Genomic DNA, 24,599 nt, shown 5'->3' on the forward strand with positions numbered 1-24,599 from the left:
AATATCTAGAACTCTCCCCTCAAATATCTAAATATCTTTCCTAAAACCTCTATGAAAATAAATATACAATGGGCTCGTACAATTATTGGGCTTGACTCTGTTGGGCTAGTGACGATATTTCAACACTCCCCAGCACTAATCCTCATTCGCTGCACCACAGCGAAAGCTCTCATGTGTGCAAATATTCAGCTCTTTTGTAGACAAGTCTACCACTTGGTCATCCCTATTCTTCTTTCAAGACTTTGTCTCTAATAAAATGGCAGTGCACCTCCACATGCTTTGTTCTGCCATGAAACATTGAATTTTCTACTAAACAAATCACAGATTGGTTGTTGCATTGAAGTAGTATCGAATAGTCAATTTTCTGGTGCCAATCTTCTATCAAAAGTTTCAGCCATGTACATTCCTGAGCTGCTCCCGCCGCTGCTCTGTACTCTCTGCTTCTCTAGTTGACAATGATACAGTTGGTTGTCTTTTGTTATACCAAGAAATTGTTCTCGAACAGAGCTTGATCACATACCCAGTGATTGATCTTCGAGTACCATGATCTCCTGCATAGTCAACATCACAGTATCTAGCTAGCTTGTAGTCTTCGCTTCTTTTATACGAAGGATTGTAATTGATTGTACCTTTGACATATCTCAAGGTTCGTTGAGCCGCATCAAGATGAGGCTTCTTCGGACTTTGCATATACTGACTAATGACTCCAACTTCGTTTTCAAATGCATTTGGTTGGTTCATGTAGATCTCCTGGTCCAACTCTCCATGCAAGAATACATTCTTCATATCTATCTGCCAAAATTTCCAATCTTTATTTGCCACAAGTGCTAGAGGAACTTGTACGATAGTGATCTTTGCCACTGGACTAAACGTTTCCTCATAGTGTAGTCCATATTCTTGAGAGAACCCTGAATCTATAGTCTGAGTTTTTTTATCTCACGATTGATCCATCTGGGGTACACTCTATTTTGTAAATCCACTTGCAAAAGATGGATTTGATATATTCTGGTCTTGGTACTAGTTCCAAGTTTGATTTTGCTCCAGGGCTATAATTTCTTCCTCCCTCGCTTTCTGGCAAGCCAAGTTTTGTGATGCTTCACATGTCTTTGTCTCATTAACTCCGTCTTCTACAATAGCTGTATTGGTATACTCTGGATTTAACTTTAGGATTATCTTTGAATATCTAAGTTGTTGAGGCGCCATTTCCTTCTCACCAGGTTGGCTTGGTTGAGTCACTTTTTGCTCATCAACATCAGTGTCACTCAAATCTCCAAGCACATTCGCATTTAAGCAAGTGTGTACAGTTTGCTCCCCCGTCTTTTGTGGAGGAATTTCTTCAGTGTTGTCCAAGTTTGGTAATACTTCCTTCTCTGAGGGCCACCCCTCTTCCATTGCACCGCTTTGATCGTCAATCATGTGGTTTAAGCATCCTGAATCAATGATCCAATCATCCTCGTAATCGATATGCTCTTTCATCATTGCCATGAGTGCTAGCTCATCTTCTACTATGGACATAATACCTCTGCATCCCATTCATCCTCTATCTTCTTTTTGGATATTGCCACATTGCTTTCAACATACTTTTTCATGGACCAACAATCTATAGACATGTGGCCATTTTTCTCCAATTATAGCAAATACCTCCAAATCTCTTTCCTTGGAAACTCTTGTTGTCGTTCTTTTGAGCTCTCTCAGGTTGTGCAGTTCCATGGTGGCTTCTTCTTTTGTCACTATTGTATCCACGTTTGGTAGACGACCTATTATTGCTCCGACTTTCACTTGTGCAGTTCCTTGGTGGCTTCTTCTTTTGTCACCATTATATCCACGTTTGGTAGACGACCTATTATTGCTCCGACTTTCACTTGTGTAGAGTGCTTCTTCTTCACCCTTCAATGTGATGCCTCCCATTTGTTTAGCCATGGTTTCTTGGCTGGCAAACAAATTTTCGAACTCTACAAGTGATGGTTGTGTGGGCCATCATTGTACAACAGTAATAAAGCTTCTATATTTCGGTTGCAATCCATGGATTATAATCCTCTTCATTCAAGATTCTCCAATGGCGGACTTCGGGTCTAGTTCAGTAATCTCCCGACAGATCGACTTGACCTTGTGGAAGTACTGAGCAATCGTCATGTCACGTTGTGAAATTGACAACAACTCATTTTCCATAAGTTGTAGCTTTGTATCGTTCTTCTTTGAGAACAACATCACGAACGTGTCACATGCTTCTTTCGGTGTCTTGTCATCCCAAATATGTTATAACATCTCATCTCTGATTTTGGTCTTCGAGGCAAACATTGCTTTGCCTGCTTTGATTATCCATTTGCGCAAGGCGCCATTAGAATCCTCCTCTGGCGGCGTAGTTTCACACCCGCCAACGATCTCCCAAAGGTCCTGTCCATGTAAATAGGACATCATGCATGTTGCCCACATGTTGTAGTAGTTGTTGATTTTCTTGATTTCTTCAACGATTTGAAAATCACCCCATCGTGTTAGTCATACCTAAGTAATACCAAACAAGCTCTTTCGACACAAGATAGGAATTGGAAGTGAGATGAAAGGTATGATCCATGAATATTGATATGTATATTCCATAAAAAAAAAGTATATTTAATTCCTAATTAATTTTTCTGATTCACCAGCTCTTATCTCTTTTCAAAAGGATCGGTTAATAAAAAATTTGAATATCCAAAACTGAAATCGGATTTTCTTTTTCTAGTCTTAATTATTCTTAATTTTTTGCCAAATACTTAAAATATTTCAAGTCAAGAAGTTAGAATTGTTCAAATAAGATGATATTGCAGAGTCACAGACTACTCACGATACAAAAGAAACTCACTCACTACTAATCTCAAGAAATCGTTTCTGATGTGGAAGATCCCAAGGGATGAGATAACCTACACTAACCTCGCTTTGATACCAAATTGTTGAACACAACTATCTGGAAAACTCGCTTTGATACCAAATTGTTGAACACAACTCTCTGGAAAACACTCGCACTCTTTGTTAACACCAACCGAGAAGAGATTTACAAAACACTCTATAGAAACTGTATTTAAAACCTAGTTAGGGTGGAGGGGTATACTAGAGCCTACTCAATAGACCTAACAAATCTAAATCTTTTTTTCTAAAATATGTACATCTTTCTCCTAAAATATACCGTATCTTTCCTAAAATTTATACTAAAATAAATATATAATGGACTCGTACAATTATTGGGCTTCACTCTACTGGGCTAGTGATGATATTTCAACACGTTGCACCCCCGATACCTCTAATCATTGGCTTTATTACATGATAGAACTCGCACGCGGGCTCCAGCTATCCTATAAAAAAAATTCAAATTTTTTTTAACTGAGATGTAAATAGTCTATTAACACCTTATTATTGTTTTTTAAACATGGTACTAAGGAAAAACAATTATTTTTTTAGTCTTCAAAAAATATTTAAGTAAAAAGCTTAATCCTTCAAAAAAAAAAAAAAAAAAAAAATTAATCATAATTAATTCAATAATTATTATAATTTTCATGATACAATATTTAAAAAAATTTATAGAAAAAAAGGTTAAATAAGAAGAAAAGAGAGATAAAATAATACTTTGGTCAAATTATATAGCCCTCAATTATTGACTTTTATAGGAATCATGACATTGTCAACACACATCCAATATTAAGATGTCATAAGTTGAATGTGTTTTGAACATCTTGAGTAGGGTTAAGGAGCAATTCGTAGGATTGAGTGAGGTGTGATCCTTTCAACTCGTAGCTTCAAAACATTGTATGCACCAGACTTCTAGCTAGCTTGATTGCACGACATCAATATCCACCAAGTTCAAAATTCTCACTATGAAGGTATATGACAAGTCAACCGATCTGATTGAACATGCAAAGTGTTAGGATCGCACAACAACGCACACACTCGATCTAGATGAACACAAAGAACATGATAGAGAAAATGCAAGGAGCACTCTTGCTAAAAGATTTATATTGATGACTTCAAGTATGTGTACAGTAACAAAGAATACAGTACGTTTTCAAAGCTTTGTATATATATGATTTAGCTTTACTATATATATTTTTACGCGATATAACCATCTACTATATATAGCAGATATAGCTTTTTACTATACATAGCTATTTACTATTTATGACAATTTACTTTATATGTCATTTATCAAATATAGATTTTTACTATATATAACTATTTACTATTTATGACAATTTACTTTATATGTCATTTACCAAATATAGCTTTTAGAATTGTATTTAGATATAGCTTTTTACTGTACATAGCTATTTACTATTTATGACAATTTACTTTATATGTCATTTACCAAATATAGCTTTACTTAACACCGCTATAAATAAGCAGCAGACTCCATAACCTAACACAAAAATCTTACTGGTCATGGATGAAACTCCATGCAGTCCGTAGATGTTGAGCCTCTCCCTAACCTTCATGAGCTTGCCCAAACCTAGTTCAAGGACCATTGCCTCATTCCAAGAGTTAATTCGTGCCTATATAGATCAATTCATGTGCAACCACGACGACCAATCCAACGATTCAACTCAATTCATGTGCAACCACGACGACCAACCCAACGATTCATCTCGTAGTCTATTTGTCAAGCTTTAATCTTTTAGTCGAGGATAGATATATTGAACACAATTCTTTATTATCAATTAAGAAGAAATTACACGATACTCACAAATTACTAAACTTTGCTTTGTTTGGTATGAAAAACGGGTGGAATGGAATATATTTTTAGCGAGGACAGACAATATATACCACACATTTTATCATTTTTTCTTAAAGTATCTCAATATCTTTCTAGATATATTTATTTCTAAAAATTTAAATATTTATTCATAAAATATCTCGTTATCTTTCTAAAACATTCTATACAATTTATAGACAATTTGTTCATACATGGAATTGGTTATCGGGCTAGTGATAATCAACGCTCTCATCAGCCCGGGTCTTCATTCACGATACCATGCCATGTTGAGTTGATAGCAAAAGTTCTCATATTGACTGATATTTTATCTTTTTGGATGAAAGTCCCACATCGGCTAATTAGGAAATGATCATGAGTTTACAATAATAAAAAATACTATCTTCATTGGAGGCATTTTGGGAAAGTCTAAAGCAGAGTCATGAGAGCTTATGTTCAAGGTGGACAATATTACACCAAGAGAATAAAGTAGATACCTATTTCCTTCTTCCGACATAAAGTATGGTGCAAGTGAAGGTAAACAAGAGCATTAAAGTAGCAATCCGAATAACGACAAAGAACAGAAGGACTAGTTTAAATAAACTAGCTTAAATTGACTAATTCCATAAATTAGCTTAAATATGACAAAACAGTGCAACATTAGATGCATATAACCTTAACTCATACGTTAAAAAACTAGCTTAAATATGACAAAACAATGCAATGAACGAAATGTACTTATTAATCATTCATGGATTAGTTCCATAAATTCAACTACTCATGTGTTAAAAACTAGCAATGAATGAAATGTGTAAACAATGCAATGAATTGAAAACTAGCTTAAATATGACAAATAAATATTTAAGTTATAATTAAACCGTGCAATGAATGAAATGTACTTATTAATCATTCTTGGACTAGTTTCATAAATTCAACTGAGTTCATTTATATAACCTTAACTCCTGCGTTAAAACTAGCTTAAATATGACAAATAAATATTTAAATTATAATGAAACAGTGCAATGAAATAAATGTACTTATTAAGGTGCATTTAATGCATCTCCTCCTCGAAACTCAATTTTGCCCAACATATAAAAAAAGCCTCCAATATTTTCTAGAATTTCTTTTGATGAACTTATCATAGCTTGAATATAGGTGTACAAGATTTGTTGTAGCTTTTTGGCTCTCATCCTTGTAATTGGACCTTATGGTATGAAAATTTCTTAGTCGTAGTTCATATCAATTCTCCTTCATATAATCTTTTAAAAAACCAAGTCTTTAATGAAAATTACTTGAATTGCGGTTCAATCAAGGGGGTTTTGGCAGAGTCGGCGGCAAGGACAGGGAATATGACCCTCACCATCGGGCCCATAACTAACGGGAAAAAATCACTCCCATTTTTCATTTAAAGAGGTATTCCCCACTCCATTTGGGCCGGATTTTAAATTAACATCTCTATTACATGTATTGACTATTTTTAATAATATTTTTCTTAATACAACAAATGAAGTATGAGAATTTGAATGGACAGCCTCGCGTTAATTGTTCATAATATTTGACATTTTATTTAAAAAAAAGCACATGAGCTTTAAAAATATAAGTAACATGACTATTAATGTTATGAAATTGTATGAAAATTATTGTCTAATTATAAATTAATATAATCAGCACATTTTTCACCATTATATTTTAAATATACCAAAACCCATTATTAAAAAATTTAAAGCAGTGTTAAAAAAATGTTTAAATCCGTCAATTTATATTCCACGTATTTTGACACGTAAGCCAAAGGATAAAAATAAATGAATAATAAATAAATAAATCTCTCTGTTCTTATTGGCAGCTTCCAAATGATTTCCGATCACAATCGCGTAGTTAGCACCACAGAAAACCATTGATTCATTCACCAATTCTTTTCTTCGCAATCGGAGCCGCCGAATTCTGCACAATGGCTTCGATTTCTCTGCAATTCACCCCCTTCATTTCCCCTCTCCAACACCACCACCGCCGCCGTAATCTCCGCCTTCACAGACCCAAAATTCCCTGTCTCTTGCCGCCGAACCTCCCCAGATTGCTCGCCGTCCGATCAGTTCAACAAAATAACGAAGACCCATCTCCCCTGCCCCCGGCAAAACCCTCCGGTTTGGATGATTTTCTTTCGACGTCGGCGAGTCTGTACCCTCTCTATGTGACGGTCGGCGGCGTCGTTGCTTGTCTGAAACCGTCGACCTTCTCGTGGTTTGTGGAGAGAGGACCCACTTCGTATAGCTTGGCTCTTGGCTTGATTATGTTGGCTATGGGTCTCACTCTGGAGCTGAAGGATTTGGTTAATTTGTTCATGCAGAGGCCACTTTCTGTGAGTTTTTGGATTCTTGCTTTGTTTATTAGTGGATTTTGTGGGGTTTTGGGATTTGGGTTCTTGATTTTATGGGATTAAATTGTGGACTGCTGGTAATTTTTGTAATGATTCTGTGTTTTTGGTTTAGATATTGTTTGGATGTGTAGCTCAGTACACGATTATGCCGGCTGCTGGAGCTCTTATTGGCAAGTTTTTTGGGCTTTCAACGTCGCTTTCGGTTGGTTTGATCTTGCTTTCGTGTTGCCCTGGAGGGACAGCCTCCAATGTGGTAATGTTCATGATCTCTGTTGCTTATATGTTCAGTTTTGATGTAGTTGTTCTTGATGTTTCACAACTATTAATCTATTTATTGCATATTATACTCAATTTGGGATGATGTTTCCCCTCTCTCGTAGATGCCTTTGTAGATGACTTTTAAAAACTTTGAGTAGAAGTCCGAAAAGAGAAGCCTAAAGAAGACAATATCTACTTGTGGTGGGCTTTTACCAATGGTATAGAGCCAGACACCAGGCGATGTGCTAGTGAGGAGGTTGAGCCTCGAAGGGGGTAGACATGAGGCGGTATGTCAAGCAACCAGACACCTGGCAATGTGCTAGTGAGGAGGCTGAGCTCCAAAGGGGTGGACATGAGGCGGTGTGTCAACAAGGACGTTGGGCCATGAAGGGGGTGGACATGAGGCAGTGTGTCAGCAAGGATGCTGGGCCCCGAAGGGGGTGGACATAAAGCGGTGTGTCAGCAAGGACGCTAGGTCTCGAAGAGGTGGATTGTGAGATTCCACATCGATTGGGGAGGAGAACGAAACATTCTTTACAAGGGTGTGGAAACCTCTCCTTTCAAAAACTTTGAGGGGAAGCCCGAAAGAGGGAGCCCAAAAAGGATAATATCTATTAGCGATGGGCTTGGGCCGTTACAAATGGTATCAAAGCCAAACACTGGGCAATGTGTCAGTGAGGAGGTTGAGCCTTGAAGTGGTGGACATGAGGCGGAGTGTCAGCAAGGACCTGGGCCCTGAAAGGGGTGGATTGTGAGATCCCACGTTGCTTGGAGAAGAGGTTGAGCCCTGAAGGGGGGTGGACATGAGACAGTGTGTCTGCAAGGACGTTGGGTCCCCAAGAGGGTGAATTGTGAGATCCCACCTCGGTTGGAGGGGAGAACGAAATATTCTTTATAAGGGTGTGGAAACCTCTCCCGAAATATTACTCTGGAAACCTCTCTCTAGTAGAGTAGACGTGTTTAACCTTGAGGGGAAGCCCGAAAGGAAAAGCTAAAAAAGGACAATATCTACTAGCGTTGAGCTTGGACCGTTACAATAATGCTGAATAACAAACATGTAGGTTCAAAATAGTATCTCAATTGAGCATTATGGAAAGGTTTATGAATGATATCATGAAGAATTGAAGTAGATAAGTTGATTGCTTAAGCTTTCCGTTCACCTTTACTTCAATCAAATAGTGTTTCAGGTAACCTTAATTGCTCAAGGCGACGTTCCTTTGTCTATTGTAATGACAGTATGCACCACTCTAGGAGCCGTAATTCTCACTCCATTTCTTACCAAATTACTAGCAGGAGCTTACATTCCAGTTGATGCTGCAAAGCTCTCTCTCAGCACCCTTCAGGTGAAATTTGGTTCTCATTTGCCTTGTGTTCCTGTTCTTGTTCGTGTTCCTGTTCATGTTCCTGTTCCTGTTCATGTTCGTGTTCGTGTTCATGTTCCTGTTCATGTGTCCATGTCCATGTCCATGGTCTTGTTCTTGTTCTTGTTCTTGTTCTTAACTGAATTCTTACGATCGCCATCGTGTTTGTTCTTGGCTAGGTGGTGGTAGCTCCTATTCTATTAGGTTCCTACTTGCAGAAGGCGTTTCCTCAGCTGGTGAAACTGGTGATACCATTTGCACCACTCGGTGCTGTCTTAACTTCGTCGCTGCTCGCTTGCAGGTATTAACTTCATCGTCGCTTCTTAAATGTATAAATGATCGTTGTTTAATCGAAACTCAGTCGTGTTTTTGTTCATCAGTGTCTTCTCGGAGAACGTCGTTCGTTTCAAATCATCAATGGTTAATGCCTCATTAGCTTCTGATGCATCTCCATGGATGGTTATTAGAAGTATATTATCAGGAGAGTTGGGAACGGTCATACTTTCAGTGTTTTGTTTACACTTCGCGGGTTTCTTTGTCGGGTAAGTTGCATATCATTCGAGATGTTACTCGAAGTTAAAACTTAACTATTGGTTTGTAATATAATGTCGATCGACACGAGCTTTGTTTGGTTTGCAGCTATATAGCAGCGAGTATCGGGGGGTTTCGAGAACGGGAACGAAGAGCTATATCCATAGAGGTTGGGATGCAGAATTCATCATTGGGAGTTGTTTTGGCGAGCTCACATTTCAGCTCAGCAATGGTGGCATTACCGGCAGCGATGTCAGCTGTGATAATGAACATAATGGGTAGCACTCTTGGGCTTTGTTGGAGATATATAGAACCTGCTGCTGATGAAGTGGAAGCCATTGGAAGTGTTGCCAACTGAAATTCAAGCCCTTTTTTTAGTGTTTAATTTATCTCTTGTAAGTGTATATTTGTTCTTTACACTCATAATAATCTCATTGTCATTATAAGGGTTCAATTAACCCTTTTTTCGTAAAAGAATTTGACCTTTTTATCTTTGATTCTTCTACTCGTTAAGGTATATGTCGATCAAATGTTCAAAATATTTTGAAACGTATTCTAAAAGCATAACTCAATAAATAAGACACTCATTACTATCTCAAAAGTCAATGGTTCAAATTTTCATGCATGGAAGGAAATAAATTGCAGAAACTGTCTCAAAATTTATTACTATATCAAAAGTTGATCACCTTTCATTCTTTATTATTATTATTTTTTTTTAACTTTGGGTTTTGATTCATTATTTTTTAACTTTTATTATTATTATTATTATCTTCTAAATTATAATAATTATTACTGTCAAACCCTATTAAGTACTACAATTTAACCCATTTTATTTAGTCTATGCAATAAAAATAAAAATATAATATTAAGCATGAAAATTTTGGCTTAGAAAGAAATGTTGAGTTGGCACCCATAAATATATATAATCTATGTATACAACATAACTATAGTCTATTTATAATATATAATATATAATCTATAGAATCTATAGAATATGTATATGTATATATATATATATATAGATATGCATATGGGGCTATAAATTTTTTTTTCTTTTATTAGAGAATTCAAAACTTTTCAAAAACAATAATAATTAAAAGTTGTTCATTCCAGAAATATTGAAATGTGTCTAAATTTGCTATTATATTCTTATTCATTTTATCGTAACAATTAATTTTTTTAATTCTATAATATTTAGTATTTAGTAGAGGATAATTTCGTATTTTTCGTTTTGCCCCTATGAAACATTTATGAAAATTTTATAATATTCAATGTAATTATATATAAAAGCTATTTCATTATGCTTAAATAATTTTAAACTCTTTACTTAAAGGTTGGTAATGTTAGAAGACGACCGTCGATATTGCTTAAATAATTTTAAACTCTTTACTTAAAGGTTGGTAATGTTAGAAGACGACCGTCGATATCTAATGGCTATATCTTTGAATGAGAAGAGAATGAACACTCTTGTGTTTAATAAAAATCAAGAAATTATACATAATATAATACACTATAACATCCTATTTTTCTCCTCGGTCTTTGTTGATGAGACACAAGTCTTCAACTCGAGGTATCCCTTGAGAGAAGATGATACATCGAATAGAATAGACACATTCATTCATTCCGAATCTATCCTTCATAAAAATTGAAAGTTTAAGAGTTTAAAAAACAAAATTTATTTTCATTATGATCATGCGTGTTCCATCGATCCGATCACACCTTTTCATCAGAACTCATTGAAGAAAAAACAAACCATATGATCGTCTCAAAAGAGGTTTATATATAATTCACCATGGAGTAACATTACAGTTCAGTAAAATTCCTATTCAGCCATATGATCTCCTCAGAGATTTAAGTTATAAAAAAACCGAAGCTAGTTTCTATTGTACTGTTATTATGCCATGACGAGCTAGTGTAATGCAATCTAAAAGTACATGACGACCTGATCATCAAAATCTCAATGAACTCCGGAATCTCAGCTAAGCTCTGAAACAACATTAGAAAACCAGGTGAAGAATTCGAGTCGTTACCGTTACCGAGTGCGGCTCATCTTTATCTTCGGCATTGCTTTCTTCATCTGCTTGGCGCGATCTTTCGCCTCTTTCCGTCGAAGAGCCTCAGCACCTAACTTGGCTTCAGCCTCTTCCATCAGTTTCTTCTTCTCTGCCTTCCTCTTCTGCAGGGCTTCTTGCCTAGCATTTTGAAGCTCTTTGTATGCCTCTTGAGCAGCCTTGGACCTGGCAGCTTCAGTTTTCGACCGGGCCTGCATGACCAACGATTAGGATTTAGAAAATTTCGAACAAAGTTAACATGTTTAAATTGTATCGAATAGATATCTCTGAACATTACCTGTGAACTGAGCTTGTAACGTCCAATGGCGTCGATATAATAGGGCACAAGTGCGACCAGACGAGAAATATCTGCCATGTTGTTGGCATCTGGGAGAGCGAATTTGAACAACAGCATCTTCTTGTGCATGCCTGAATGCTGATCTGAGAAGTGCATCGAGATGAAGTACTTCCCAAATTTCTCAAAAGATTTTTCACCAAAAACCTGCAGAAATCAACTAAAGAAATTTACTGGATGTTTTGGTTATGTCGTGTTAATTGGGCATGAGGGCGTTCGATAAGGAACAAACAATCAGATATCGCACGTCGGAAACACCCTTTTCTTTATATTTGCCCTACCCCCAAAAAGTTTTTGCTTCAACACAGAATATGCATCACTGGGGAATGAGCCAAAACACAACAAATGAAATAGAAGCTTACTGAAAGTTAAAATCAGTATACAGTTACAACCGCTCGAGGAGTAAATAAACGTTTCCAAGGCACCCGAAGAAAATAAAGGCAGCATACCGTCCCCAACCCTAAAAAATAACAAAAACCCGAAAAAGAAATAAAGACTACACCAAGAGGTGTCCTGAGTTCTAATTCTTCTATACTCTTCTATCTACACGCTGACTGATTGGAGCCCCAGTCAGAAGCAGACTCCTTTTAGATGTGATGTTCCATTAGAAAGTTCAAAGTCCCAAAGACTTTCAACAGTTAACCCCTTTTAGTTGTTGCTAACAGCACAACTCCGAGGGGACGAAATCCCAAAGTCACGAAAGGAAGGGCCGAAAACAAAAATCACAAAATGGAAGGAGCACAACGGAGACTTCAACACCCATAGGAAAGCATTATAGTGTACAGTACTTCAACCCTCCTCCCACGACGAAGTCTCTTATCCTAAGAAACGTCGAGATTCCTCTTTAACCAAAAGGAACTAAAGCACTGCAGCAAAACAGGCTTGCCACAGAATCCTCCCTCTCTTCTCATGCAGAGAATCTTAAATATGGCGTTCCCAATCTCTCGACTCGGGTCAAACTGACATCAAAAGGATGCCCAATAAAAGTTGACAAAAGGCATTGCGAAAACAAATAGTTCTAATCCTCATATGAATTCCTACAAAGCTTCGAAGAAAGGTTGATGCAAACGTCCGAAAACAAAATCCAAATGCCTAGGAAAAAGAAGATTTACAAGAAAAAATGGCTATAGAATCAAGAGTCTAAACCCAATGACCAATCAATTGAAGCTATGAATAAAAATCTCATGGACTTTGAAGGGGCAGTGGCATAAGTGATTGTAATAACATGCCTCTATGCTGGTGAGCTGATTCATACGACTCAATTCTTCGTCGTCGTACCAGCTTCAACCATCCTCAAGTCAGCCCAAGTTAGAAGGCAACAATGCAACATTCCGTGCTCAACAAGGCTCACGTCGCACGCCCAAAGGCATCCAACAACGCCCCACCGTGCACGTTCCGCTACCATGCTGCCTTGAACATAGGGCTGGCCCAAGGATGGGAGGCATCACCACAACGTCGCACACTCAATGAGGTTCATGCCGCACGCCCGAAGGCACCCGGCTCCACCCCACCTTGCATGTTTCATTTCGGAACATGGATCCCAGCTAGTGAAAAACATTGGCAATAAACTTTGGTTTGACTTAGAAGATCAAAGATCTTATTAGTAGTAGAATCAGAGTCAATTTTGCCACCATAGGAGAGACAAATTAGGAATCTCCACTCTACTTCCAAAGTAGAACAATCAAAGAGGTAGTTGCAGAATACCATAAGCAAATGTACAATGTAGCAACAAAAACGAACATATCATGAAAATAGACAGAAAGATTACATTTTAAAGGCGAGATCACCAGATAACATAAACGTTCTCTATTCAGAACAAAAGAACATAATGGAAGTCACCTGAAACAGTGGAACAAAAAGTTACCAACCTGGTCAAGAACGGTCTCTGTGATCAAATCCGCAGCAACTTCCTTAGATTCTGAAATTACACTCAACTCTTCAGGAACCCATTTTCTGCCACTGGGAGGCGCCAAAATCCCGGCAAATCTTTGCAAATCGTTCAAATCCTTTTGCATTCCTTTGGCAGCTTTCTTCCTCGCCACGGCAAAGATTATATGATCCATTGCATCGTCATTCATATAGACCTCGAAGCAAATTTCGTCCTTACATGGCATCACCATGTTATACAACCTCGAGATCAAATCGTGTCGGCTCTTCAACTCCATTGTCGCCAACAACCCTTGGCAATACCTCCGGCCGCTAGCATAGAATTTGAAGATATTCTGTCCCTCTTTCAACAGCAAAGGCGAGTCCTCACCTTCCCCCACACCCAACAAACTAAAGTTCCGCTCAAAAATGGAGTCCTTAGTCGCGAATTTCGAAGCCCACGATAGAGCGACGTTCTCGTTCTCACGCTTTCCAGTAAAATAGTTGATCACAAAAATCACCAAGAAAGATCCACAGACAATTTCAACAGTATACGACTTCCGAACATTCGCAGGTTCGGGAATCGGAGAGGTAGGTTTTGAATCAGAGTTCGGATTGGTGGAGGCTGAATCCTCAGCGGATTTGGAGCTTTGTTGTGCCGGTTCTTGTGGTTGTTCAATCGGCAAACCTTCGAATTCATCCTCATCCCAGTAACTGAAGCTGGTCGGAGACGGCTTCGGAGAATCGGAGACGGAGGGTGGAGATTGAGAATCCAACGGCTCGTCCACCGGATCCGGTACATCAGAATCACGATCCGGTGAAGAAATTCCAGCAGGTTCAGGGTCCGACTTGGTGAGAAGAGAGGGACGGAGAGGGAGATCAGTGAGGGGGAGAGAAAGATCGTCATCTTCAAGGTCGTCGATTTCTGGTTCGAATCCTTCGAAGTGGGAATCAGCAAGAACATAAGAGAGTGAAAGAGAGAGAAGAAAGAAGGAGATGAAAAGGGAGAACAGCTTCGCCATGGCTGATTTTCCTCTCTCCGGTATCTGGGAAGAGAGAGAGAGAGAGAGAAAACAGAGCAAACCGCTCAAATCTGGATGAAGAACGACGATGAAAATAGGAGGTGGAGTATAGCGGAAACTGGAAAGTTGGGCCTCATTATTGGGCTGGGCCAACTCGACCAAAAAATCAGCCTGGCCCATGTTTAAGTAGTAAGGCCCAAGTTCCAATTTCCAATTAACTTTTATTTGTTTGGGCTTCCCCAGAACGCTTCAAATCAAATCAATGGAGAGATTATTCTTTGATTATAAACGTATGATCATTTCCTAAATTAGTCGATGTGGGACTTCCATTCCCTAAAATAAGTTTATAACTCAATCTAGACTATATGAACTAGGTTGGATTGATCCGGTTTTTTTCGAACACCTCTACAGTTTTATGATGTCTCACATTGGTTGGGGAGGAAAACAAACCACCATTTATAAGCGTGTGGAAACTTTTCCATAGCATACGCGTTTTAAAGCCTTGAGAGAAAACCCGAAAGGGAAAGCCCAAAGAGGAAAATATCTACTAAGGGCCGTTACAATTGGTATCAGAGCCAGACACCGGATGATGTGTCAGCTTTCTCGCTGTTTCCCGAAGGGGGTAGACATGATGCGGTGTGCCAGTAAGAACGCTGGGCCCGGAAGGAGGGTGGATTTGGGGGCAGTCTCACATCGATCGGAGGAAGGAAAGAGTGTCAGCGAGGACGCTGGGCCCTGAAGGGGGGTGGATTGTGATATCCTACATTGGCTGGGGTGTAGAACAAACAACCATTTATAAGGGTGTGGAAACCTCGGGGCATGGATTGTGATGTCCCACATTGGCTGGGGAGGAGAACAAACCACCATTTATAAGGGTGTGGAAAACTTTCCTTAGTGAACAAACCACCATTTATAAGGGTGTGGAAACCTTTCCTTAGCAGACGAGTTTTAAACCCTTGAGGGAAACCCCCCTTCCCTTGGCACGTTTTAAACCTAAAGAGAATGAAGTAAATATTTTGAAATAGTCGTCCACCACAACCTAAAGAGAATGAAGTAAATATTTTGAAATAGTCGTCCACCACCCAAAGAGGACAATATCGGCATGTGTGGGCTTTGAAATGAGGACAATATCTGCTAGTGTGGGCTTTGAAATAGTCGTCCACCACCCAAAGAGAACAATATCTGCTAGTGTGGGCTTGAGTCATTACAAATTTTGACCAATGAAGTAAATATTTTGAAATAGTCGTCCACCAGTGTGGCAAACCGGACCTTGGACATGTAGGGCAAAAACAAAAGCTCTCTATTTTTGTAAATTGAATTGGAAACAAACAAAAAATTTGTTGAAAAAAAAACCAACATTATGCTTCATGGCTTCTAAGTCTCTTCACACAAAAACCCTACAAAACTCTAAAAAAACACCACCAATTACAAAGCTCCTAACATGATCCCTCCACCTCTTAACCCTCCTCCTTCAATCCTCCCCTTCCTCACCTCCTTTTCGATCATAATCCTCATCTTCGTCTCCATTATCATCTTCTCCGTCCTTGCCTCCTTTGCCATCATCGTCCTCGTCTACTTCATTTGCAAGTACCTAGTTCGCCCAGTTTATTTAGACGAACACGACCCTGAACTCGTAGTGGGTGAGAGAAACCAAAACCAAAACCAGAGCACACGAACTAGGATTTTGGTATCTCATCCAACACGTCATGGTGGAGACGTAGAGAATGCATCATGGAGGGAGGCTTTGGAGAGGAAGGGGATGAGAGGACAAGCTCTAGAGAAGGCGACGACGACGGTGCCCGTGAGCTATGGCAGCTCGGAAGCGACGGCGAAATTTGTTGATTGTGCAATTTGTTTGGAGGATTTTGAAAAGGGAGAGCTTTGCCAGATTTTTCCAGTGTGTAATCATATTTTTCATTATTGTTGTATTCAACGTTGGTTGAAGAAGAACATGACTTGTCCCATTTGTCGTTGTTCTATTGTGAGTGAGAAGTGATGAGATTTGTATATATTTCAAACTTTTCATCCCATTGTTTCTAAAAATATATTGGTTTTTTCGAGTTTCTTTTTCACATTTCGAGTCGATAAATTGAAATTGGTTTGATTCGGGATCAGTCGATCAACGAACCCAACAAGAGTTAAAACTCACCAAATCGATTGATTCTATTTTTTATGCATGCAACGTTTCACAATCATACCTGAAAAGAATAAGTTTTGATTCTACTAGAGCATATAGTATAATGCATGTTTCTCAATGGACAAAGTAACGGATCGAGAGAGAAGTATTGTGATTGACCAAGTGACATGCTCAATGAGGATCAGGTAGGGTACGAGCCACACCCTTGAAAGTGAAAATTGAAGAAAAGGTGTTGCAACCAATAGAATCAAGAGGACAACATTGAGACGCCGCTAACAACGTCTCGACACTCAAAATGCACCAAACAAGCCACATGACCAAAGGCAATGGAATCGAAATGCTTCTCGAGTATGGAGATCTAAGGGATATTTGTATGATTCAATAATCCGACCAATTCAAACCACCCAACTTTAGATATATATTTTTTCAATTTAGGTTGGGATGAATTTTTAGGTCCGTTTACGAGTTGATATTGTTTTGGTCGGGTCAACTCGACCAATTCGAGAATAGGGTTACAATCCAACCCAACCCAACCCAATCCTACCTTACTTTTAAAATTATTACGAAGATTAAAAATATTTTAGGTTTGTATACGATGTTAGTGATACCTTGTGACTTATAAATATTTTATATTTGAATTTTATGAAATTTTTGTTATTAACGTAACATGTACGAGAGATAAAGTAATTTTTTTTTAAATAATTAAAAAAAAAAACAACCCGACAACTCAACCCGAGAACAGAGGATTGGATTAGATTGGTTTGTGAATTTTATTCACGTTGTTTGGATAATATATATTTTTGTATTATATTCACTAATTATATTAATCACATTTTTTAGAGAAATAATCATAACTTCTCACTTTCTCACGTTAAGAGTATTACTGATAAGATAAGGAATCAATACAAGGGGAATAAGATTCGGATTACCTTGTTGATCGAATATCTCAAGACACGAACATTGTTTGAGATTCGAATCACTTCACAAGTAAGATCGATCATGTCTAGCTTGAATGATTCTTGTTGATCAAATATCTCAACGCAAGAACACTTGTTTGAGATTCGAATCACTCCACAAGCAAGATTGATCATGTCGAGCTTGAATGATTCTACATGCAACCTAAACTACATAGAATTGTAAAGAAACTTAGCTATTGGCGAAAGAAAAACACAAATGCTTCTTTCTATATTTTCCAAGTCTGCTTGCAAATACAACATACATGGCTTTATATAGGCTCAAAATAAAACTATTAAAGGCATAGCAAGAGTTGTAACATTCATACTTAATCGCCATAATTAGCCATTAAATAAAAACTCTTAAACTACATTAATGAAATACAATAACTCTAAATTCTAATCCACCCAAAATTTATCACATGAAACTTCATTCTTCTTCAATGTGGCATGAATTGAAATATCTTTTGATGATTTCAACAATATTTTCTTCACATCTTCATTGAAGCATATTGTATGATTGAGGTCTCTTGGTTCATATCAATTACCGTTGGCGGCTTTCAAACAAAGACACCAACACCTTTTGGTAACACCTGATCTTTTGAAATTTTTGTAACCTTTCTTACCCCTTTTACTCGAAATCACATCTCCAACTTCCGTTAAGCTCACCCTTACTTCTCCTCGAAAATATGATGAACGTATCGAACATTGTACTTTCATTAGTTAGCCCGACTTTAAATTAATCCAAGTTTTTGTTCCAAAATTATGAGATCGTGTATAACAAGCACCAAATCACATAATAGATACAGGTTATTGTTCTGTAGGTAGTTTACTCCCAAATTTATCGTTAATCACGTGCAAATTAGACAAATTAATCTTTTTCGAATTTTGATGATAACAAGATTTAATTTCATACGTAACAAAAGTCTTAAAATGGGTTTAACGCAGTTGTTTGTTCTTGTTGTTAGCTTCACAGATACAGTTTCGAAAACAAACGAGAAATTGTTACGAAACTCAAATCTTTTTTTTTTCTTTATATCAACAAAAATCAAAAAAAAAAAAAAAAATGAAAAAGAAGAAGAACCATCAACCATGATTCTTCCTCATTTTCTCACCTCATTTTCCTTCATTTTCCCAGCATCCAAACAGCACAAGATCTTAGCTAATTAACTAACATGCACATAATCGTCATCTTTGGCTTGTTCTTGATCATTTTTGTAATCCTCATCTTCTTCGCCTTGTGCCTTTACATCTGCTTCCAATGCTATAACCACAGCTTTCCCGAAGATGATTCAATCATCACTGAAAGCGGAGAATCGACCACGACCACGACTAGGGCGACATCGGTGGCGGTGGATTCCGATGAGCTAAATCGCCATATTCAAATTGCAATGGAGAAATTGACGAAGCCATCAACGGAGTATGATTACGAGAAGAATAACGAAGCCCTGTTGGTGTTGAGTCAATGTGCAATATGTTTGGAGGAGTTCGAAAATACGGATTTGTGCCGTGTTTTTCCTAATTGCAAACATATATTTCATACGCATTGTATAGTCCGTTGGTTAGGGATTAATCAAACTTGTCCGGTATGTCGGACTCAATTGTAGTATGACCTGTCGAACTCGATCATAGCTAAACTGGTTAAAATGTGTATGTATGTTTGTTTTAGATGTCCTCGACCTTCATGTGTTGAGCTCAAAAAGAAAAAAAAATGTAGGGCCATAAGTGGCGATTTTCTCTTCTAAGGTAAGGTGTGAAAATTTTTGTCTTTGGTTTGACTTGAACTATGAGTCGTGAAATAATGACTTTAATGTGTTATGAATTTGGGATGTTCATATGTAGCCGAAAATTTAGCGTTTTTTTATACATGTCTAAAAAGAACTCTTATCCTCCCGAGTAATTTGATATTGGAATAGCTTGGGGTATTTCTCTCTCATTTCATTCTCTAGTTTCCACGTTGCTTCTCCGATTTGGTGGTTTTCCCATAATATCCTGATGAAGGTTATTTCTCTCATGCGTAGGCTTTTTACCTCGTGAGCTAGGATCATTACTGGCTTCTCTTCATAACTCAAGTTTTTGTCCATCTGTAGAGGCTCGTAATCTACCACATGTGTCGGACTGATCAAGTACTTTCGAAGCATAGACACATGAAATACATTATGCATCTCATAGAAGGACGGTGGTAAGGCTAGTTTATATGCCACTAGCATGATTCGATCTAGGATATTGAAGAGTCCGATGAAACGTGGGCTTAACTTGACCTTTTTCGAACTTCAAAAGAGCTTTCATCACCTCACATTAACGTAACTTTTCTGTCTACTATGAGCTAAAATTTAATGACTAAATTATTACAAATTTGAATATATATATATATATATAAAAAGTTTAATTCATCAAATTTTTAAACGGAGGGAAAAAGAAGGGGAAATCAACAGCCCAATTTCCGCATCAGTACCAAGCCGCTCTCATCGCGGGAGACCATGTCGGTTTGCTCTTCTTCTTCTTCTTCCTCTTTATCATCATCCGGGTACTTCGGCAGTGCCAAGGCCTGGATTGTGCATGGGATTGTTGCCGGAGTCGCCATTGGCGCCGCCATCGGAGCTCGAGCTTATTTGGGTCGATCCAACAAATTCCGTAGCCGCGTTGTCGGAATCATTCCCGCCCGTTTCGCCTCTTCACGGTTCCAGGGGAAGCCTCTCGTAGAGATTCTTGGGAAACCCATGATCCAGGTTTCTAATTGTTTCTCATCCGTTCTTTTTTGTTCGTGCCGTTTCTGGATCTATCAATTTCGGTTTATACTGCTGTTAATACTCGGAATTTGCATTTGTTTCATATCTGATCTGGGTTTTGTTCGTTTCAATTTCTAAGTTTAAGTTGAAACTATTCATTATGTGATGGATCTACTATGAAATGTAACTTTTAGTTTCCTAACTCTTTTAAGTAGATTATGGGAGAAGAATTGTAGGTGAATTAGCAGAATTTCTCTTTACCTATTGGATAGGTGCTGGTAAACCTGTTCACTTTGTTCTTAGGATTTAGGAAGCTTGGTGAGCTTAGCTATAGTAGAAATCTCAAAAAGAAGTTAACGGTAAAGTTCTATGGTTTTGATATGGAATCAACCTAAGGGAAAGTTTTGGAACGGATTACCTTGATGATCAAGATCAAGATCAAGAGTAGAGAAAAATCGTTTCTAATCTTGTGATTCGAATCACTCTAAAAGAGGTTTGATTAATGACACTGGAATGACTCTAGCATGCAAGTTTTAAACATTTGCAAAGTAAAAGCTAAAATAGAAACTCTATTCTTTTTCAATTCTATAATGTGTTGTCTAACCTATGTGAGTCAAATAGACACATAACTCTCTATTAAAATGGCTAGTTAACGAGAAATATCCATAATTTTCATATTAAAATGTCTAGTTAACGATGGAATATGTAACTGTGATGTCCCACATTGGTTAGGGAGGAGAACAAACCACCTTTTATAAGGGTGTAGAAAACCTTCCCCTAGCAGACACGAGGGAAAGGCCGAAAGGGAACGCCCAAAAAGGACAATATCTGCTAGCGGTGGATTTGGGTCATTACAAATGGTATCAGAGCCAGACACCGGATTATGTGCCAGCGAGAAGGTTGTTCCCCAAAGGGGGTAGACACGAGACGGTGTGCCAGTAAGGATGCTGGGCCCCAAAGAGGGTGGATTTGGCAGGGGTCCCACGTCGATTGGAGAAAGGAAAGAGTGCCAGCGAGAACGCTGGACCCCAAAGGGGGGGTGTGGATTGTGATGTCCCACATTGGTTGGGAAGGAGAACAAAACACCCTTTGTAAGGGTGTGGAAAACCTTCCCATGAAAGGGAAAACTCTAAGAGGCGGAACACCCTTTATAAGGGTGTGGAAAACCTTCTCCTAGCAGACGCATTTTAAAGCCTTGAGGGAAGAAAACCCAAAGAGGACAATATCTGCTAGCGGTGGATCTGGGTCGTTACAGTAACCCACGTGGGTTACAATTTTTTGAAGTCTTAGCCTCCGTCTCTATTTTCTTTTTACCCAAGTGTTTGCCCTTTACTTCTTTGCGCCTGCTCTCGAACATAGCAAGGGATTGAGCAACGTGAAAGAAAACTTTGATTCGTCAAGAAATGCTGTTTTTTGCTAATCTTCTCTGTCTCGGATTTGGCTTGGCTTTCCTCCCGACCCTGTAGTTTCGTATTATTTATAAAATTGTTCCTTATCCCAAAGAAAGGACAAATAAATTGATCAAACCATCAGTTTTCCATCGAAATCGGATACACAAGGAACCTAATGACATCGGACTCTACTTTTATATCGTTCATTTCTCACTTCGGTCGAAATTTTAATATGCCTATGAAATTCATATTCCACAGAGAACATGGGAAAGGGCAAGAATGGCTACTACATTGGACTGTGTTGGTAAGCATGTGTGCTTTTTTCTTCTTATTTCATGCTTCACCTTCTCATCCTTTCCTTTTGATTTGAAATCTTTCCAGTTGTTGCAACCGATGATGCTAAGATTGCACAATGCTGTAAAGGATTTGGTGCTGATGTTGTAATGACATCAGAGTCGTGTAGGAACGCGGTAATCACTGTGATTTATAACAAAATCTCGAGATTACTTTTGAAGTCTTATAATTTTCGGTACAAAACTACTTTAGGAACTGAGCGTTGTAATGAAGTGCTTCAGAAGCTTGAGAAGAAATACGATATCGTTGTAAATATTCAAGGGGATGAGCCCCTTATTGAACCGGAGATCATCGATGGCATCGTTAAAGCGCTGCAGGTAAAACGATCTCATATCTTTCAGTTATTGTAACATTTATATTCGATAGTGTGGTGAAGATGCGTTCAATTTCACAAGCTCTTGTTCTGTATGGTGTGTAGGCTGCCCCGGATGCAGTGTTCAGCACTGCAGTGACAGCTTACGACCCGAAGATGCGTTCGATCCCAATCGGGTGAAGTGCGTAGTGGATAATCGTGGTTACGCTATTTATTTCTCAAGAGGATTGATCCCTTTCAACAAGTACGATTTTCTTTTCGATCATGTGTTTCCCTTGTCGTACTCTTCATTATCAACTTGAGACTTCCATTATAGATAACTTCCCGTGCTCGTGCTCGGGAAACTTAATGAGTTACATCAATTCATTTCATTGTTGCAGGTCAGGAAAGGTCAACCTTCAATATCCTTATTTGCTTCATCTTGGAATCCAGGTATTAACAGAACGTATACGAGATTAGTTCATTATGTCGTAACGTGTTAAACAAACCTTCCGTTTCCTCTATTTTTCTCTCCAGAGCTTCGATTCGAAGTTTTTAAGTATGTATCCTGAACTCGAACCAACACCATTGCAACTAGAAGAGGATCTAGAACAGCTAAAAGTATTAGAACATGGCTACAAAATGAAGGTACGCACAGTTCATCCTCTAACATACCTACCATCTTTTCCCACTGTTGGAAATTCGTATACTCGAAAGATCTAGAACAGCTTAGTACTCGAACGATGGATTATCAAAAACGGAATTGTGTTTTCACCTGTGGAAACTGGCATTTTGTTTGGCAGGTGATTAAGGTTGACCATGAGGCTCATGGTGTTGATGTTCCTGAAGATGTAGAAAAGATAGAATCTTATATGAAGGAAAGGAACTTGTCTTAATCAAAACCAACCAAAGAAAGCTATACGTTCGGGATTGATAACGATTTCGTTTTTAGTATACGAGTTTGAAATAGATTTGGTGTTGAGTTGATGCAATTTTTTGTTTCTGATTTTTGGGTCATTTACTTATTTGTAAAGTTAGTTTGATATGTGATTATATATGTAAATTTGTTGATCAAAAGGGTTGGTTTTAAAATAAGGTCCCTAGCTTTTCCCATTCTATTTAGCTTATCCCATTGTTACCGTTTATTTGATCGTTCAACACTTACGACACAAACCCATTTTTAACGTGGGTACTAGCACGAGTAAAAATGGTTGAAAAGTCCACTGTTTGAAAGAGAGTAAAATGATCCGAAATCTCAGAAGCTAATCCAATATTGATTGATAGACATGACTTTTATAGCTGCTTTTATCTGCTTGAGGTCGTGTAAATCAGATATGAAGTAATAAATATGAAGCAAGACTACTCCTTTCTATATCATAAATAATTGAAGAGAGATCGAAAATGTGGGAATAAGATCTGATTGAAGTAATCTCTTGCATTATTTCAATTCGAAATGTTTTGGTTTTGACTCTCAATTGGGTCTGATGACCCAGGGAGAAGAGGTGGTGGCTAGGGCTTTTACTGCGATATCCCACATTGGTTGAAGAGGAGAACAAAATACTCTATGTGGGAACCTTCCCTTAGCCGACGCGTTTTAAAGCCTTGAGGGGAAGCCCGAGAAGGAAAGCCTAAAGAGGATAATATTTGCTAGCAGTAGGCCTAGGTTGTTACAAATGGTATCAGAACCAGACGCTGAACGATGTGTCAGCCTTCTTGTTGTTCTTTGAAGGGGGTAGCCACAAGACGGTATGCCAGTAAGGATGTTGGGCCCCAGAGGGGGTGGATTGTGATGTCCCATATTGGTTGAGGAGGAGAACAAAACACCCTTATAGCGTTTTAAAGCCTTGAGGGGAAGCCCGAAGGGAAAGCCCAAAGAGGACAATATCTGCTAGCGGTGGGCCTAGGTTGTTACAAATGGTATCAAAACTAGACACTAGACGATGTGCCAGCCTTCTTGCTCTTCCCCGAAGGGGGGTAGCCACGAGGCGGTGTGCCAGTAAGGACACTGGGCCCCAGAGGGGGGGGGGGGGTGGATTGTGATGTCCCACATTGGTTGGGGAGAAGAACAAAACACCCTTATAACGTTTTAAAGCCTTGAGGGGAAGCTCGAAAGGGAAAGAGGTCAATATCTACTAGCGGTGAGCCTGTGTTGTTATATTTACAATCGTAATGACACCGACTAGGTTTATTAAAGTTGTATAGTTGGCTTAT

At 38.4% G+C, this 24,599-nt stretch overlaps 2 protein-coding genes and 1 pseudogene across 4 annotated transcripts; 2 read left to right on the forward strand and 1 right to left on the reverse strand.

Annotated features, from left to right (window-relative positions):
- The first annotated feature begins 6,567 nt into the window (after positions 1-6,567).
- Positions 6,568-9,839, forward strand: LOC111809717 (putative sodium/metabolite cotransporter BASS2, chloroplastic). 2 transcript variants are annotated; one of them, XM_023696110.2, is made up of 6 exons: positions 6,568-7,070; positions 7,201-7,341; positions 8,534-8,689; positions 8,887-9,008; positions 9,088-9,249; positions 9,347-9,839. In XM_023696110.2, exons 1-6 carry the CDS (start codon positions 6,663-6,665, stop codon positions 9,594-9,596), a joined length of 1,239 nt encoding a protein of 412 aa, XP_023551878.2. In that variant the 5' UTR covers positions 6,568-6,662; the 3' UTR covers positions 9,597-9,839. The 2 variants fall into 2 exon arrangements, with proteins under 2 accessions (XP_023551878.2, XP_086973409.1); XM_087117283.1 differs by lacking the exon at positions 8,534-8,689.
- A 1,156-nt stretch (positions 9,840-10,995) lies between these two features.
- LOC111810245 (uncharacterized protein At5g49945) lies at positions 10,996-14,611 on the reverse strand. The gene is made up of 3 exons (XM_023696897.2): positions 13,513-14,611; positions 11,588-11,791; positions 10,996-11,501 (listed from the first exon to the last, which is right to left on the reverse strand). Exons 1-3 carry the CDS (start codon positions 14,530-14,532, stop codon positions 11,271-11,273), a joined length of 1,455 nt encoding a protein of 484 aa, XP_023552665.2. The 5' UTR covers positions 14,533-14,611; the 3' UTR covers positions 10,996-11,270.
- Positions 14,612-20,014: 5,403 nt separating this feature from the next.
- On the forward strand, positions 20,015-23,506 carry LOC111809828 (3-deoxy-manno-octulosonate cytidylyltransferase, mitochondrial-like; annotated as a pseudogene). The gene is made up of 8 exons (XR_015411650.1): positions 20,015-20,351; positions 22,001-22,046; positions 22,124-22,209; positions 22,288-22,413; positions 22,515-22,653; positions 22,790-22,841; positions 22,926-23,036; positions 23,192-23,506. The product of XR_015411650.1 is annotated as a 3-deoxy-manno-octulosonate cytidylyltransferase, mitochondrial-like (transcript).
- The last annotated feature ends 1,093 nt before the right edge of the window (positions 23,507-24,599 follow it).

The sequence above is a fragment of the Cucurbita pepo genome, chromosome 14 (genome assembly GCF_057944985.1).
Source record: "Cucurbita pepo subsp. pepo isolate OVF chromosome 14, ASM5794498v1, whole genome shotgun sequence".
Classification (NCBI taxonomy): Eukaryota; Viridiplantae; Streptophyta; class Magnoliopsida; order Cucurbitales; family Cucurbitaceae; genus Cucurbita; species Cucurbita pepo.